The sequence below is a fragment of the Trachypithecus francoisi genome, unplaced genomic scaffold (assembly GCF_009764315.1).
Source record: "Trachypithecus francoisi isolate TF-2019V2 unplaced genomic scaffold, Tfra_2.0 Lachesis_group8, whole genome shotgun sequence".
In the NCBI taxonomy this organism is placed as follows: domain Eukaryota; kingdom Metazoa; phylum Chordata; class Mammalia; order Primates; family Cercopithecidae; genus Trachypithecus; species Trachypithecus francoisi.
The window spans coordinates 32,695,700-32,712,054 of NW_022681473.1; the positions used below are offsets into that span (position 1 = coordinate 32,695,700).

The 16,355-nt window shown below is 46.3% G+C and overlaps 1 protein-coding gene across 2 annotated transcripts; it reads right to left on the reverse strand.

The window, feature by feature from the left end:
* Positions 1-1,075: 1,075 nt before the first annotated feature.
* RCN1 (reticulocalbin 1) lies at positions 1,076-16,151 on the reverse strand. Of its 2 annotated transcripts, XM_033205276.1 has the most exons (6): positions 15,529-16,151; positions 9,239-9,432; positions 8,048-8,226; positions 5,980-6,040; positions 3,126-3,325; positions 1,076-2,247 (listed from the first exon to the last, which is right to left on the reverse strand). In XM_033205276.1, exons 1-6 carry the CDS (start codon positions 15,780-15,782, stop codon positions 2,140-2,142), a joined length of 996 nt encoding a protein of 331 aa, XP_033061167.1. In that variant the 5' UTR covers positions 15,783-16,151; the 3' UTR covers positions 1,076-2,139. The 2 variants fall into 2 exon arrangements, with proteins under 2 accessions (XP_033061167.1, XP_033061169.1); XM_033205278.1 differs by lacking the exons at positions 1,076-2,247; positions 3,126-3,325 and adding an exon at positions 3,464-3,595.
* Between the last annotated feature and the right edge of the window lie 204 nt (positions 16,152-16,355).

The window sequence follows — 16,355 nt, forward strand, 5'->3', positions numbered from 1 at the left end:
GGGAGAGACAAGCAATGTCCAAACAATATAATGTCAAGTGGTGTAGTAGGTTAGCTTGAATGGCGGCCCCCACCCCTGCAAAAGACTTATTCACCTGCTAACTCCTGGAAACTGTGAATGTGATTTTACTTGGAAAAAGGGATGATATAATTAAGGACCTCAAGATGAGACCATCTTGGATAATCCAAGTGCGCTCTAAATCAAATGACAAGTGTGCTATAAGAGACACACCAAGGAGAGACACAGAGAAAGGAAAGGCCTTGTGAAGACAGAGACAGAGATGACGCAGTGGAGTGATGTAGTCACAAGCTAAGGAACTCCAAGGAGTCACCAGAAGCTGGAAGAAACAAGGAGGTATTTTCCCTAGCGCTTTTAGAGGCAGAGCAGCCCTGCTGACACCTGGACTTCAGACCCTGGCCTCCAGAACCATGTAAATTTCTGTCACTGTAAATCTTTGTGGCAATTTGGACAGAAGGCATGGAAATGAATATAAACGGTAATGCATGACAAGAATAAAATGGGGACGTTAAACTGGGATTCAAGTTGGGATTACTTTAAATAGTGGGGTCTGGAAGGCCCCCCCGAAGAAGCATCATGTTACCCGAGGGTGTGAGAGATGGGTATTCTGAATGTGAGGGGGCAGCAAGTGCAAAGGGCCCAACCTGGGAATGACCTCGGTGTGTCTGAGGACTAGAAAGTCTGTGAGGCCAGAATATAGGGGATGTGAAAGGGAGAGAGGTAAGGAGATGATGATACTGCTGGTAGGGGCCAGATCCCTTAGGCCTCCTCCTGCAGGGCCTCATAGGCCCAGGGAAGAAGCCTAGATTTTCCAGTTGAAACCTTTTTCAGGAAGATTTTGTAGTTAAAATGACCTACAGAAGAAAGGGCATTAAGCATATTCATTTATTAAATTAGTAAATATGAGTCTATTCTGAACATTCTAGTAATTGGACGAAAAAAAAAACAGAACCTTTATAATCTTATTCATGGAATCCAACCCCACCGTTCTACACTATACGAATAATAATGTCACAAATAGCATCCGTGAAGTCAAACACCACAGGACACAGTACAGAATCCTTAGGGGGATCCTTTATTTCATTCACTTCCTCCTTACAAGGTGAAATTTCAATCTGTACAGGTTGTGTCTGCCAGTTCAGTCCAGAGCTCAGAATATCACCTTGTCCTCATTCTATAAGCTGTTCTGTGGGGACAGGTCCGAGGGTCGTGGATTCACTGGACTGGATGGGACATGATCCAGAACTCCGCTCTGTTTGGCTTCCCAAGGATCCCACCACCTCATTCTAATCAGTGATCATTGAGGAAATGCATTGTATTCCTATTCACTATTTCAAAGATCAGGCCTACCTCACTGGCATATCAAGAAAGTTTTCTCAAGTATATTTAGCGTTTATCATTTTACTGTAGTTTTTCAAATGTCTGACATTCATCTTTTCCCTACCTCTAAATTCCTTTCTTTTTCACATTATCTTTCTTGATTGCTTTTAAATAGAAAAACAAAGACATGGATTTATTGTGCATATTAGCAGATCCATACTGGAAAATGCATGGAGGTTTCATATACACCACTTACAGTAAGGAACAGCTCAGAGTATAAAGTCGAGAAGAAAGAATCTGAAATATTAGACTTGTTCTGAAATAAGCTTACCTAGGATGATACCACTTTTGCTTAATCAGAATTTCCCCTTTCCAACTATTTAACAGTGGCAAATATAAAAAAATCTGGTAGTGAAAATACATAGCAGTCACTTCATATTACTGCCTCCCCCAACCCACTCAACTTCTGAAGAACAGGGGTTTTTCAAGTTTTGTTCCCCTTTAAGTTTTAATGGGAAAAAAAAAAAAAACCTTTTAAAAAGTCATGTTGTACCAAGATATCCCCAGAGACAACTGCAATTTTACCAAGGTTTTCATGTGTTTTGAGAGAAATCTTACTAAAAGAATAGTGATGTCCATTTTCCAGTAAATACTGAGTGAAAAATAATTTTTATACCCCAATCTGAGGTACAAACTTGCTTTTTGTGGGAACACAACTGCTGTAAATTAGACAATTGCAGCAACAATCCGAGACAATAACAGAATGCCTATGACAGTCTGCCATATTCTGGTGAGTGTCTATCAAAGCTCATCATGATTTTTTGTGAGATCTTCCCCATAATTGGTAGCTTGGCTTCCAACGAACATGTTCCAATTCTCCAATATTTCCTCTTTAGTTAGCTTCTCATCCTATAGAAGAGATGAAAGAGCTCTGTCATGGAAGCTCTGATAACTGTACTAGTTCAGCATGATGTTCATGTCATTTCATTGATTTGCAATGTTTAAAATACTATATTTAGCAATTCAGAAGCTACTGGGCACCTCCTTCATCTACCATGACTGCACTGCAAAACTCCAAATCGGAACAGCCTCTTGCTATAAAAACTGTGCTAACATGTGTCAGGGAAGTCCCCGAGTAATTCAGAAGCTAGAATCCATTCGTGTCCACAAGCAGTGTTGGTCTTCCCAAAATAGGCCCTCAAGAATGCCACTTCCCTCTTATGGCCTCACTGCCTAACCTGACTATTGGCATAACCTGAGAATTTGGGGGCAATCAGCAAAGCAGGGAATAGGCAGGACATTTTTCTAAATTTATTGATTTGTTTATTTGAATGTTTATCAATAGATACCGAAGTACTAGGCATTCAAGCCAGAAACCTGAGCTTGCCTGAGGATGTCTGGGCTTTAATGGGATGGGCTTCCTTGTTCCTGACACATCACAGATGTTTGATAAATATTTGGTGACAATGAGTGGATAAATAAGCTGATCCTAGGGCAACACGGGGTATACTTCTTAAATCGTGTCCTGCCCACAAAGTTCTGCAGTCCTAGGAAATGTGACTTAATGTAAGTCTGTGGCTCAGAGCTGACTTTCCAGGAAAGTTGGGGCCTAATAAGCTTACTGTGGGTTATCATGGTATTAGCTCAAGTTTACAGGTCTCCACAAGAAGGAAAAGTCAATAAAGACATAGTCATATGGGTCAATGCTATCGCCGAGAAAAAAAGCCAAACCAATCTTATGTAAACTGTCTCCCTTCAATCAGTGATTCCAGAAGAATGGGAAATACCTTGTTTTTGTCTGACTCATATACCAGATGCCTGGCCTCAGCCTGTGCATGATCATAATCCTGAGGGAGGATCCAGTGGCGAATCTCATCTTTGTCCAACTTCCCGTCCTTGTTCAGATCCCGGAATTCGTTAAACTGCTCCCGTTCTGATAAAACCCAGTCTGGCTCAGGGCCATTCTCCTCATGGGAAAACATATCCGCTAGAAGGGAAGGTTGTTGTTGGTTACAAAGGAAAGTGGGAAGGTAAACCACCCCCGCAAAAAAACTTGACCTCCTGAGCTTTAGGAAAGGCGATGACCAATCCAGAGACCTAACTCAAACAGCTGGTAGGCAGTTTCTTGGGGATAATGATGAAATAATTTATTCATGATGAAGGCCACATGGTGGAGTAGAAAGAACCGAGTTTCGAAGCCGAAAGATAAATCCCGGCTTTTGACTTAGTTCAGTGACTGAGCCTGAAGTTTCCTTGTCTGTAAAATGGAGATGATAATTTATAAATCACGGGGCTATTATGATCAAATGTGCCATTTTGACGTAAAAGCCCTCTACAATCCAAACTGGTACTACATAAGCGAAAACTAATAATAACGACTAAGATTGAACACTATGGTCCTGATACTGTATAAAGTGCTCTACACACATTTTTCATTTGATTTTCACACAACAACCTTACGAAGTGAGTGCTGTTATAATTCCCATTTTACAGATGAAAACAATGAGGTCAAGTCTTACCCAATGACCCACAGCTCATATGAGCTGGAGGCTGCGCAGGAACATGGCCACTCTGCTTTCAACCCAGAGTCTCAGCCACTGTGTTTAGTACTATTGTTTATATCATTTCCAAAGGGCTTTCACTTCTCATTTTATTTCATTCTCATAACAATTCTACAAGATGGATCATTATCCCCATTGTACAAAATGGCAAGTAAAAGAAAAAGGAAACGTTTTCGCACTGTGTGTGTGTCAGTAGCTCTTGGAAAAGAGAGATACCCTGCAGGCAGTTTCTCTGTAATGGAAGCAGAGCTTGGAAATGTCAGGTGGTGAAGGGAGCAGGTTGTAAGAGAAGGAAAAAAAGAGACAAGACCCCTGACTACAAGGTAGACCCCTAACTGACATGTCTACATTGTTTTTGAGAAAGAGCTGTAATATGTATTAGCTAATTCAAGCTTCATCGAATCCTGCAAGAATGGGCTAACTTTTTTCCCCCATTTTACAGATGAGGAAGCTGAGGTTTAAAGCCATTACATGATTATCCCAGGGTCACACAGCTAATTGGTTGAGAAGCTAGGGCTCCTAATTCCAGTGCCCTTCCTACTACACCTCCCCACCACACACTTTTCACTTGTCGCCTCCCCAAGAAGTGAAATGATGAGTCAATACATTGGGTTCCTCTGCCTGTGAGTCACTAGGTATTCGATTTTCAAGCGCAACGCCTCCACCTCCCTCTCTCTATTCAGTGTAAAGAATGGGATGCTTCTTCTAGGCAAAGCCACTCAAAGAGTTCTGCCCCTGACTTTGCACCACTTCAATGTACAGTTCCGGAGGGCTGAGCAGAGCACACACTTTCAATCAAAAGCACTACATTGTTTGTTTTAATCATGCAGTCTTTGCTGTCAGTCTCATTTCATCCCCAGTGCCACGGTGAGAGGTATGCGCCTCTGAACGTGACCCTCGCATGTGGACCCAGCAAGAGGCTGGCACTACTGCTTCCTCTGATGAGGGAGCTGTCAGCATATGTCATTCTATCAGGGTAGTGCCACCAACATCACTTTAATTACTGTGGCGAGAGCTACCTTGTCTGTTACCAATGACACATAAGGAACAGTGTTCGGCTCACGATCAAACATAATTTCTAATGATTAGAGGAAACTCTGCTCTTCATTGCTGAAGGCACTTGTTCTTGTGTCTGGGGTGGCAAAGTAATATAACCACAAAACCAGAGTCAGACAGCAACTCGGGCTCTGGGTTTTACATTTAAAGGTAATTAGTGGCTTCGATTAAAAATCTGTACAAAAATTATACATATTTCATTCCTCTTGTCATAGGTCAATACTTAAATCAAATGATTTTCTGGCTTTTACTTTATCGAGACTTGGGAAAAGAGCTGCCATGAGAAGGGAGCCTGCAGCTGGAGCCATGTGCCATAGCAGGTGGTAAAGATCAAATGGAATTGTCCTTGTTGCCTGCTCTAGTCCTTTCCAGCAGGGGTTGGGCTGGGGGGATTTGGAGCTACCAGGAAGCGCTCTAAACAGTAATGGTGGGTTCAGACCCAAATACATTAATTTGACTCTATGGGACTCCCAACCGAAGGATGGGAAATGAGGGGCACAAAATGACAATATTATTGGGGAATTGTGCACTCTATAAAACATTTATCTCTCTAAGAAGAATGCCTTTCTGCAAAGAGCTCAGACATATAAACAGTTCTGTTAATCACAGCTGCATCTACTCAGAGCTTCTACGCCCCATTGACCCCATTCAGTTTTAGAGTTTTTGCCCTGACACTGTCTCTTCTATCTTCACTGTAAATCTATGGGATCTCCAATGCCCTTTTGCAAAGGTAAAACTAGGCAGTGTGACGAAGGGCACCTCTCAGAGTCGTGGGGCCACCTGTTGGCCAGCCTTGTGTAGGGCCAGCCTTTTGATCTCTTCTCCACCGAGTAAGGTCTAATAATACTTCCCTGATACTACACCACTAGGGCTGATGGGACAAGCAGGCTGGACGTTCACAGGCGTGACTTACAGACTTCCAGCTGTTGCTAAAAGAGACGTCTGGGGAAAGTAGCCAGACATGTGGGTGGGGGGGCATGTGGCCCAGTCGGGAAGCTGAGCAAGACTCTAGGTCAGCACTCACCAATATACTCATCCTGATCCACAAACCCATCCCCGTTCTTGTCGATGTCCTCCAGGGTTTCCTAGGAAGCAAAGGGTAAAACAGAATGCAAGATGGCCATGTGCTCTAAGGAAGTCTGAGAATTCTATTGTCCTCCTTTATCCAGCTTTTACGGCTGAATGCTTGGTGACTTCTGGCTCATCTCCTTACTTCCCTGGGAACTAGTTTCTTATTTGTAAAAAATAGGCAATAGTTTCTGTTCCTAATCCCCCACTCCAATTTCAAGAGCAGAATGCTTTCTTCAAAGCAAGACGTACCTGTAACCCCAGAGGTGCTCTGATGATATCAGGAGGCCCTGCCAGGCCAACCAAAACACCCACTGGGGAACATGCGAGAAAACCAGTGTGAGAACCACTGGATTACATGACCTCAAGAATAGACTCCAGTGCTAACAGGACTATGAATACTGAGTTGGTGTCAGAGAAATGTGAAACAGTGGTCAACTAAAAAATAAAAGTATAATTGACTTTTTAATGTATTATGCTCTGTATTTAGTAAACTTGACCCCTTATTTACATTTTTTTGATTGGGTCAATAATTAAATGAGTTTACTGTTCATTGGCACAGCAACTCAGAGGCATCCTGGGCCAAACCAAAGAGAAAACCTGAGAGCAGAGAGCCACTCCCAAAGACTCGTCATCCACTGTGGATCGTTCCCCACCTGCACTGTCCTCTGCCACATTAGCTATCACTACATGGATGGTGAGTGGTAGAGAAATGATTCTTGGAGCCACCGCCCAGTCCTTACAGTCATGGCGATCACGAGGATGAAGCATGAGCGGACCCTTCCACCACCTGGATAACTAAAACCATCTACAGCTCGTGTAAACAAAAGCTCTAGCCATCTGTTTCCCAGGATTGAAACAGTTGGAACTGGCTTGGTGCATCTGCCCAGGAAAACAGGTGATGGCATTTATTTAATTGTCATGGAAAATGAAGACATTTGGGACCCAACAAGACACTATGGAAAGCAACTACATTCTGAGGCCTTACAAGCAGAGTCACTCCTCAAAGCCTAGGGCCTGATCCACCCACCCTCCAAAGACCTACCCTCTAAGGGTAGCATCCCTTCCAGCCATAATTTTTACTTTACATTTCCACACAGTTTTAACAATCCAATTCATCCCATTTCTTACTCTTTTCCCAAGTTCCTTAAAACTGAAAAATGGGGCATGGGGCAGAGACTAGCTAGTTGCTCACTTAAGCCATTTGCTGTTTTTCTTTTTTCTTTTTTTTTTGAGACAGAGTCTCGCCCTGTCACCCAGGCTGGAGTGCAATGGCACGATCTCAGCTTGCTGCAACCTCCACCTCCCGGGTTCAAGCGATTCTCCTGCCTCAGTCTCCTGAGTAGCTGGGATTACAGCCGCGTGCCACCATGCCCAGCTAATTTCTTTTCTGTCTTTAGTAGAGACAGCGTTTCACCACGTGGGCCAGGCTGGTTTTAAACCCCTGACCTCATGATCCGCCTCCTCGGCCTCCCAAAGTGCTGGGATTACAGGCATGAGCCACTGTGCCTGGCCCCTATTTGCTCTTTCTAGGCACATATCTAAACTGTATTTCCCAGCCTCTTCATATCTAGGAGGGACCAGTGTAACATAAGCGAAGAGGATGTGTCATTCCCTGGCCAGAACAGTAAACAAAGACCCTATCTTCTCATTTCCTCTCTTTTCCTTTGTTAGCCAGTTGGGTGTTGCCAGGATGACTCTGAAGCTACAAGATGGCAGAGCACAAGCAGGAGTGCTTAGAGGAGAACTGGGTACCCAATTGTGCAAAGAGAACAGCCTGGGAGGTCCATCTGACTGGAACAAACTTTGCTAGTGTTAAATGGCTATAACTGGGGGCTATTTGTTATAGCAGCCAGCCTGACTTGACTAATTTACTGGGTAGACAGGTATTCCAACAAACTCTACTTTGGAATCCTTCTCCAGTTCCCTTCAGGCTGAAAAATGTTCTCTCTTTGGAAGAGACAAGATTTGGAGGCAGTTTTCTCCCTGGTCTTTTCCCAGCCCAGGACCTTCACTTATCTTACCAAAACCACAATTTCCTTCATGTGTTCAAACTCTTCAGGATGCAGAAAGGCGGTAAACTCCTCCCGAGTAGCTGTCAGGTCACCATCGAGGTCTGCAGCTTTGAATCTTCTCTCGTCACGTGGCAGCATCTTTTTAAAAGTGTGATGATCTGAAGAATCATGAAACTCCGCAGGGTTTCCTGCAGGATGTATGTATGCAGAAACGGTTTTCAACTGTGCTGCCAAGAAAGGCGTTTCCTGCCAGATCACTCATCCTTCATGCTCAAATGGTACACACAGGGAAAAAAGGTCCCGACCTACTGAGTTCTTTAAAACATTTTATGTCAGAATGCCTCTAATATCAGTCCCCTCAAGCCACCCCGTAATCTAGGCCTCAGGGCATATTAGGGGAATTATTGCAAGTGGTTAAGAGCGCGGGCTTTAGACTATATCACTGCCATACTTCTCTTTGCAGAACTCTGCTTTCATCATCTCATTCTTTGATCTAGAACATACAGAGGCTCTTTGGTACCCAAAACATCTTGTCTCAACACCGTGCCTGGCTTTCAAGATCTCCCCGATTCTGGCCGTGTGCATGTATCTTTGGTTCTCCTCGGGCCTGTTTCTTGGCCATGCTCACCATGTACCCAGCAGGTCTGTACCCCGTACCTCTGTAATCTCACTTCTCCTTCATTCTCCCGGTCCTGTTTGTCTTGGATCCAAGCCCTTCCCATTACTGCATGCATTGCTGCATCTTTGCCCCTCCAATTGACCCACCTTCTCCAAATATAAATCCATTCTCCAAGGCCCCAGTTTCCAAACCACCCATACCAGGCAGCCTTCCCTGACTGCTCCGGCCCGCTCAATCCTTGCTATCCGGAATTAGGCAGCATTTTGAAAGTGTACCACAGACACACTTCCCTTCTGCTTTCTTCTCCCTGTGTGCCTCTGAGATGAAGTTGAGATGGGGTCACAATCTAAGGGATTTTTTTTATTAGCCCTCACAGTCCTTCACTCCCACCTGTAACTTCACTCACTGTAAGGAACTCAGTACGTTCCGGGTTTGCAGAGGAGGGTGTTATACAAGCACGTTCTACTTAGGAGGCTGTGACATCTCCCTGAAGGGAGTGGATATGATGAGAGAGGAGAGAGTCTACCAAAAGCTTGTGCCCCGGGCCCCCGCTGTGTCATCACTCCTGCAGCACCTCTTACCTAGGTAGTAACCATAGGTGGCTTGTTTGTATTCTTCCCAGGAGATTTTATCATCCTTGTCCCTATCATAATCCTTCCAGACTTTGGCGACATTATCGAAGATGTATCTTTTCTGCACCCGTTTGATCCAGGTTTTCAACTCCTCAGTAGTGACAAAGCCATCCCCATCATTGTCGATTCGATCAACAATCTTTCTGCAGTACAAAAAAAAAAAAGAAAAGAAACCTACACACATGCACAAGGCTATTATTAGGGCTTTGTGTGATGCTGGTCCAGCAAAAGATCAAACACTTGCACAATCTAAAATGCACAAACAACTACAACAGAATCAATGATCTAAGGAGGCTGGAAGGAATCTTCAAGTTTATCCTTCCACGGTTGATGTGCTTTCCCCCGACCAGTGCCGATGGCAGACACCGCTAATGGATTGTACCCCTCTGTCCTGATAAAACTAGAGGTGCTCTCAGAATTTTCAGCACTGTGCTCTGGTGATGGCCACTACCAATGCATCAGAGCTGATCTGTAAGATGAAACCTATTAATCTTCCCTGCTGTAGTCCAACATCCTCATTTTGGAGTAATGGAAACTGAGGCCCAGAGAAATGGAATAACTTTTCTAAGATTACACAGCCAGTATTTGGTAAAACTGGGGTGAGAATTCATGTCTTCTGGCTTAGGTCCAATGCAAAAAGTGGAAAATTGTATGTAAATCAAAAGATGAGTTTTGTTTTGTTTTTTTAAATCTCACCACGGTGGATGCAAAGACTTGACACTTAAAGCAAGAGGACATCAGATGGTGGACACAGCACAAATGTCAGGGCTGAAGGAGCCTTGACATCATGGAATCTACTCACGAAACTTGACCAGCTGATCCGCTCTAGGAACCTTAAACCTTTTGCCCTTAGGGTAAAGATTCCTGTACCAGCTCCACAGCTGGCCTAGGTTTCAGGAACTTCCCACTGAACTCCACTGAGGTACCCTAAATGCTAGCCCAGAGCAAACTTCAAGCTGGGAACTCACTTTTATCATCTCTAGATCAGACGGTCCCAAACCAGGACAGCATTCTGGTAGGGAACTTCACAAACACCCCCAAGCTATTCCTAGTGTTTAAAAAAGTTTCACCCTTGTAGTCCATTTACCTGGGAGGAGGTCATACAGGCTAACTCTAGATTTCGTTCTTTGTTTGGGGCTGGAATTCTATCAGCTTCAGTGGCAAAACTTTCTTACTTTTCAACAGACCTTCTGATTGGCAATTAATCTTTGATTAATAAAAAGTGGGAAACAAATTCATCAGTAGTTTGACAGAGAAAATCTCCTATAACTTTTCTTTTAGGTGGGGGGAGGGTGTACACGAGAAGGGGAGGAGTGAATAATCAATGTCTCCACCTCCTACCTGAACCCAAGAGCCCAAGCTCCTCTTTCTCAGGAAGGTGTAAACATCACTAATAGCTTGAAAGTGACCCTTCATTTGCACGTTTAACAGGCCTCAATCCTAAAAGATAGGCTAGACCTGTGATCCCAGTGCTTCAGGAGGCTGAGGTGGGAGGACTGAGGTAGAAGGCCAAGAGTTTGAGAGCAGCCTGGGCAACATAGTGAGATCCTGACTCCACAAAAAATTTAAAAATTAGCCAGGCATAGTGACACATGCCTGTAGCCCCAACTACCGCTGTGCATCATAGCCTGGTCAACAAATCAAGAACGTGTCTTAAAAAAAAAAAAAGAACCAAACACCGCATGTTCTCACTCATAGGTGGGAACTGAACAATGAGATCACTTGGACTCGGGAAGGGGAACATCACACACTGGGGCCTATCATGGGGAGGGGGGAGGGGGGAGGGATTGCACTGGGAGTTATATCTGATATAAATGACGAATTGATGGGTGCTGAAGAGTTGATGGGTGCAGCACACCAATATGGCACAAGTATACATATGTAACAAACCTGCACGTTATGCACATGTACCCTAGAACTTAAAGTATAATTTAAAAAAAATTATTTTATCCTTTTAGAGTTAATCCTAGTAAATGATGTGGACAATGGTTCCAACTTGATCTTTATCCTGATGGCTGTTTAGTTTTCCCAAAAGCATTCATTAAAAAGTCTATTCTTCCCCATGGATTTATGATATAATAAATGCCCAAAGCATATAGTTCTATTTTTGGACTTTCTATACTGTTCCAAGGGTTTGCTTTTCTACTCATGAGCCAGTACCACAGTGTTTTAGTTATTGAAGCTTTGTTATATGTCTTAATACATAAAGGGATATCTCCCCTTCATTGCTCTTGCTTTTTAACATTTTTCTAGCTAGTCTCATTTTTCCATGTGAACTTTAGGACCAGCTTGCCTAAAAACAAGCAAGTTAACAAACTAAATATCCTTTTAATATTTTACTGAGATTGCATTTCCATTTGTAAATTAATGTTTAGAGTATTTAAATCATTATGATGTTAAGTCCTTTAAGATGTTATGATTTTATTAATGTGGTATATTATTTCATTTAAATACATTTTCATTTCTTTAAAAAAAAAAAAGACTAAAACACTAAACTTCAAGCGTGTTCAGGCTTCTTCCCCCAGGAAATCATAGTCAGACACAGCAGAATTATTTTAACATTGTGCAGTGTTGAGCCCAGGTATGTGCCAAGCACTGCTCCAATCCTGGGGACACAGTGGAGACATGCCAATGGGTTACCCAAAGCCAACTGGGAAACAGAATCTCAGGCTAACGACATCAGACTCTACAATCCTCTTTTGTGGAAAGGACAGCATCTAATCTATGCCAAATAAACATCTAGGACAGAGCTCAGCCTGACATATAGTAAGGAATCAATAAATATTTGTTGCAAGAATAAATAAGATCTTAACTTTCTCTTTAACAATCTCAAGTGAGATCCTGGGAAAGGCAGCTAGCGTGGAGATGAAGCCCAGCACTTCCATCAGAACACCTGGATCCCCATCCTGCCTCTGGTCCCCATTATCTGCGTGATCTTGGGCAAGTGTATTGACTCTGAGTTTCTCCATCTGTAAACTGGACACCTACTTCACAGGGAATGTTGTGAGGAATAAAGGAGAGAATGCATGCCTTTCCTCACTAAAGACAATAATCTAGATCAGTGGCGGATGGTAGCTGCTACACAGAAGCCATTCAAATGTTTGTTGCATGAATAAATTAATGAAATCAAGGTGTTAATACAAGGAGCAAACCCAGACCAACTCCATCATCATTTGTTCTCAACACCAACAGGTAACAGAATGAGCAAAACCTCTCGATGGGACCTATGGCCACTTGGAGATACCCTGCTAGCCGCCAAACAGGGCTGACCAACTCTGCTGCAGAGGATGACTGACACACAGGAATAAAGGTGTCAAGAGAAGCCAGATATGGGGGTCTGTATGTGAAATCATTCAAACTTTAAATGTGGGCAAGTAATTTACACTGTGTGGCATATTTGTGAATGCATGCAGCCTACGGGTTCCCACTTTGCAAACCTCTGGCCCAGGTGTCTTTAGGGGCTTTAGAGCTGTCACATTTTCAGGACTGACAGGTAATGGTGACAAAGTTGCCTAGATCCAGCCACACTCATTCCTCCTCAGCCCAATCATGGAGGGGACTACTGAAACAGAAGCTGTGGACAGAGGGGCAGCTTCTCACACGCAGCCCCAACCCAAACTGGACCCATAATTTCCAGCACCTCCTACCCCGCCTCTACCCCAGATTTAACCTACAAGCAAATGGTGCATCCATCACCCATCTGGTGGCTTAGGCCAGAGACCCAGATGTCCCCTTGATTCCACCTCCCTCCTCTCCCCCTTGTTGAGTCAAGAGCAAGAGCTGCCAGTTCTACCTCCCACTGGTGTATAGATACATCGCCTCCTGGAATCTGGAGAGACCAAGCCCCTTTGGCATTTACCCCCTCTCCCCTGCCACTGGTCTAGTCTATACCTCGATTATGTTCTTTGCGTACTGCCTCATGCCAGCCTGACTTTCCCAATGAGTTTTGGGGATTATGACATTTTGACAACGTACAGGATAACAGATCTCCATCTCAGCAAGGTCCTTCCTGCTCTGTCCTTGGTTTCCCCTCCATTCCCACCTCTCACTTCCCTTCCCTGTCCCTTTGCAGACTCACCACCTCTCAGGCCCCAGAACACTTTTCAAACCCTTTAGAAATGGGCTGTTTTCTCTTCAGGAAGGCCTTCCCCTGCTGTACACCTGGCAGCCTCCAAGTCATCCTACAAACTCTGATCAGGTGACAGCCCTAATCCCCTTTCTCTAACCTGCCGCCCTGGTGGCTCCTTCTCCTGGATGTGCTCACCATAGGTTTTACAGGCCATCGTTGCAGCAATTGTGCATAATGGCTAGTTTGTCTGTGCTTCTCTCCTCCACATTTGCTTATAAGCACTTTGATGCCTAGATCATAAGGTTTCATCTTTGTATCTTCCAGTTGTCTAAACTGGGGCCGAGTACACAGTAGCCATTCAAATGTTTGTTGCATGAATAACTGAATGAAGTCAAGGTGTTGATACAAGGATCAAATCCAGACCAACTCCACCGTCACTTGTTCTCACTACTAGGCTGAACTGTCATGATGAAGGCATTAACTGGAAGCTGTAGAACCACACCTTATAAAGTTTTCCAAATCCCAAAACCTCTCCCTGCCTCCTCTCCAGTGACAATGTGGCTACCACTCAGGGCTACAGAATAAATCAGTCTTCAAGTGCCTCAAAGCAATACAATAGACTGAACTCATCAATGGCCCCCATTGTTAAGTCCTAACCGAGAAGAGAAAGTACTGTGCAAGATAAAAGGTAATTGTTTGGAGGTGACTTTGAAGTTCAAAGGTCTTGTTATCAGAGCAGGCAGATGGTGCACCTACACAATAGGTATAATTTATCCTCATATTCCAATGAAACACTTTGGCCTTTGGAGGGCCCCAGGAGCACAGGGATGGCTGTGTTCTCTTTCATGGGGCAGAACGTGAAGATCCTCCACCCCCAGGAATCAGGTTCAGGGAGATCTGAGACCTGGTGCCCAGTAGGCAGGACTGCTGGTTTCTTCCCCAGCCCTGCCTCCATCTGGGACCAGGCTGCCTGCTGGGTCCTCTGAGCAAGGACCAGCAGATATCTCTACACAATGCCCAAGTGTCTCCGCAGGGGGACCCGGGGAGGGTGTACTGAAATGTGCCAAAGTTTTGTTTCCCGGGTTTGGTTCCTGACTCAACGGCCTTTAACAGCCCAAGTGAAAATCCTCCACCACCAAGAGCACTCTCCAGCTTTTTGTCCCCAACAAATCAGTTGCCAAAGAACTGAGTGCTTATGCAGACATCTGCTGCCAACAGAAACGTTTCAGGCGACCCGTTTCCATTCCTGCTCCCTCGTGTTTCCAATCGGAAACTGCGTGTCCCCGGATTTTTGTATCCCTACACTAGATTTTATTTTATTTTATTTTTTATTATTTTTGAGATGGAGTCTCACTCTAGCCCCGGCTGGAGTGCAGTGGCGCAATCTCGGTTCACTGCTACCTCCACCTCCCGGGTTCAAGCGATTCTCCTGCCTCAGCCTCCCAAGTAGCTGGGATTACAGGCGTGTGCCACGACGCCCGGCTAATTTTTGTATTTTTAGTAGAGACAGGGTTTCCCTACGTTGGTCAGGCTAGTCTCGAACCCCTGACTTCAGGTGATCCCTCCGCCTCCGCCTCTCAAAGTGCTGGGATTACAGGAGTGAGCCACCGCGCCCAGACGACAGATTTACAGGGCGATTAGGCAAAAGGCAAGACTACCTGGCCGAGACTAGGAAGTAAGCCTGTCACTCGCCTGTCCCTTCATCTTTTATCCATTCATGTTCATCCCTGAGACCTTAGCGAGTGTCTCAAGCCCTTCTCGCCGGAAGTGGGGGATCAGAGAGAAACTGCGAGAGGGTGGGGAGGAACTCATGTCACTAACAGGCCACTGTGGACAAACTCTTCTTTTGTGCACTCTCTCCCTTCCCTTCTGATGCAACCCGGGGGAGGGGGCGGGCCCTCGCCGTCCTGGCTACCGCGGCCGCTGCCACGTTCTCGCCTCCCCGCGAGAAACCACCCAGGCCGGGGCGCGGCGGCGATCTCCACGCTGGGGTCCCGGGGCCCTCCGGCAACTTAGCCTTAGCCCCGGCGCCGAGTCGGGCAGGCCCCCGCCCTCAGGGCCGCCCGCGCGATTTCGCTTTCGCTTTGGCGGTGGTATCCCGCGTGGCTCCCACCCAGACGGCCCCCGGACACCTGCGCCGCCTCCCGCGGGGACCTGGCCGCGGCCTCACCCCAGCCTCTCCTTGCTCTCGTCCGGGGTGAGCTGGTCGAAGGTCTTGGAGTCCTCCTTGCCCAGGAAGGCCTCGTGGTCGTACTGGAAGCTCTGGTTGTCCTCAGGGGGCCGCTCGCCCAGCTCCGAATCGGGCCGCACCACGCGCTCCTTGCGCACGGTGGGCTTGGCCCGCAGAACCCGCGGCGCCAGCACCAGCGCCAGCAGCAGTCCCACTGCGAACCCCAGGCGGCGGCCACGGCCACCGCGCGCCATCGTCCGGAGGAGAGGGCGGCCGGGAGGGAGGCGCTGAGCAAGCGACAACAGCGGCAGCTCGGCAATGGGGGCTTGGAGCGCGACGACGGCGGCGGGGCTGGGGCCCGGGCCGGCACGGAGGAGGGGACGGCCGAGTCCCTCAGCCAGTGCCCGCCCCGAGCCGGAGCAGAGGGGCGCGCCGGGGCCTTGGGCTGGGAAGCTGCCGGCGGTCCGGCTCACGCGCCCATTGGTCGCTGCGCTGCCGGGGGAGGCAGGGGCCGCGGAGCCACGTCGCCAGCCGGGGTGGTGGGCGCGGGGCTAATGTTTCGCCCCGGCCCCTCCCCGCGATCTCGTTGCTAGGGGCGGGCCCGGGCGAACTGGGCTGGGGACTGGAGAGCTCGGAGGAGGACTGGGAAGAAGTTCTTTGTCAAGCAACAGATGTTCAGGATAAAATTCCCTCTGACTTCCTACAGTTCCGGAAAACTGTAAGGAAGGAGGCACTGCCCCTCCTCAACTTCCAACTGAGCCCTAGACCCTGCTCTAAAATGTGTTCTCAACCCCGGTTTAACCCCATGTAGCAAAATTTGGAGTCTA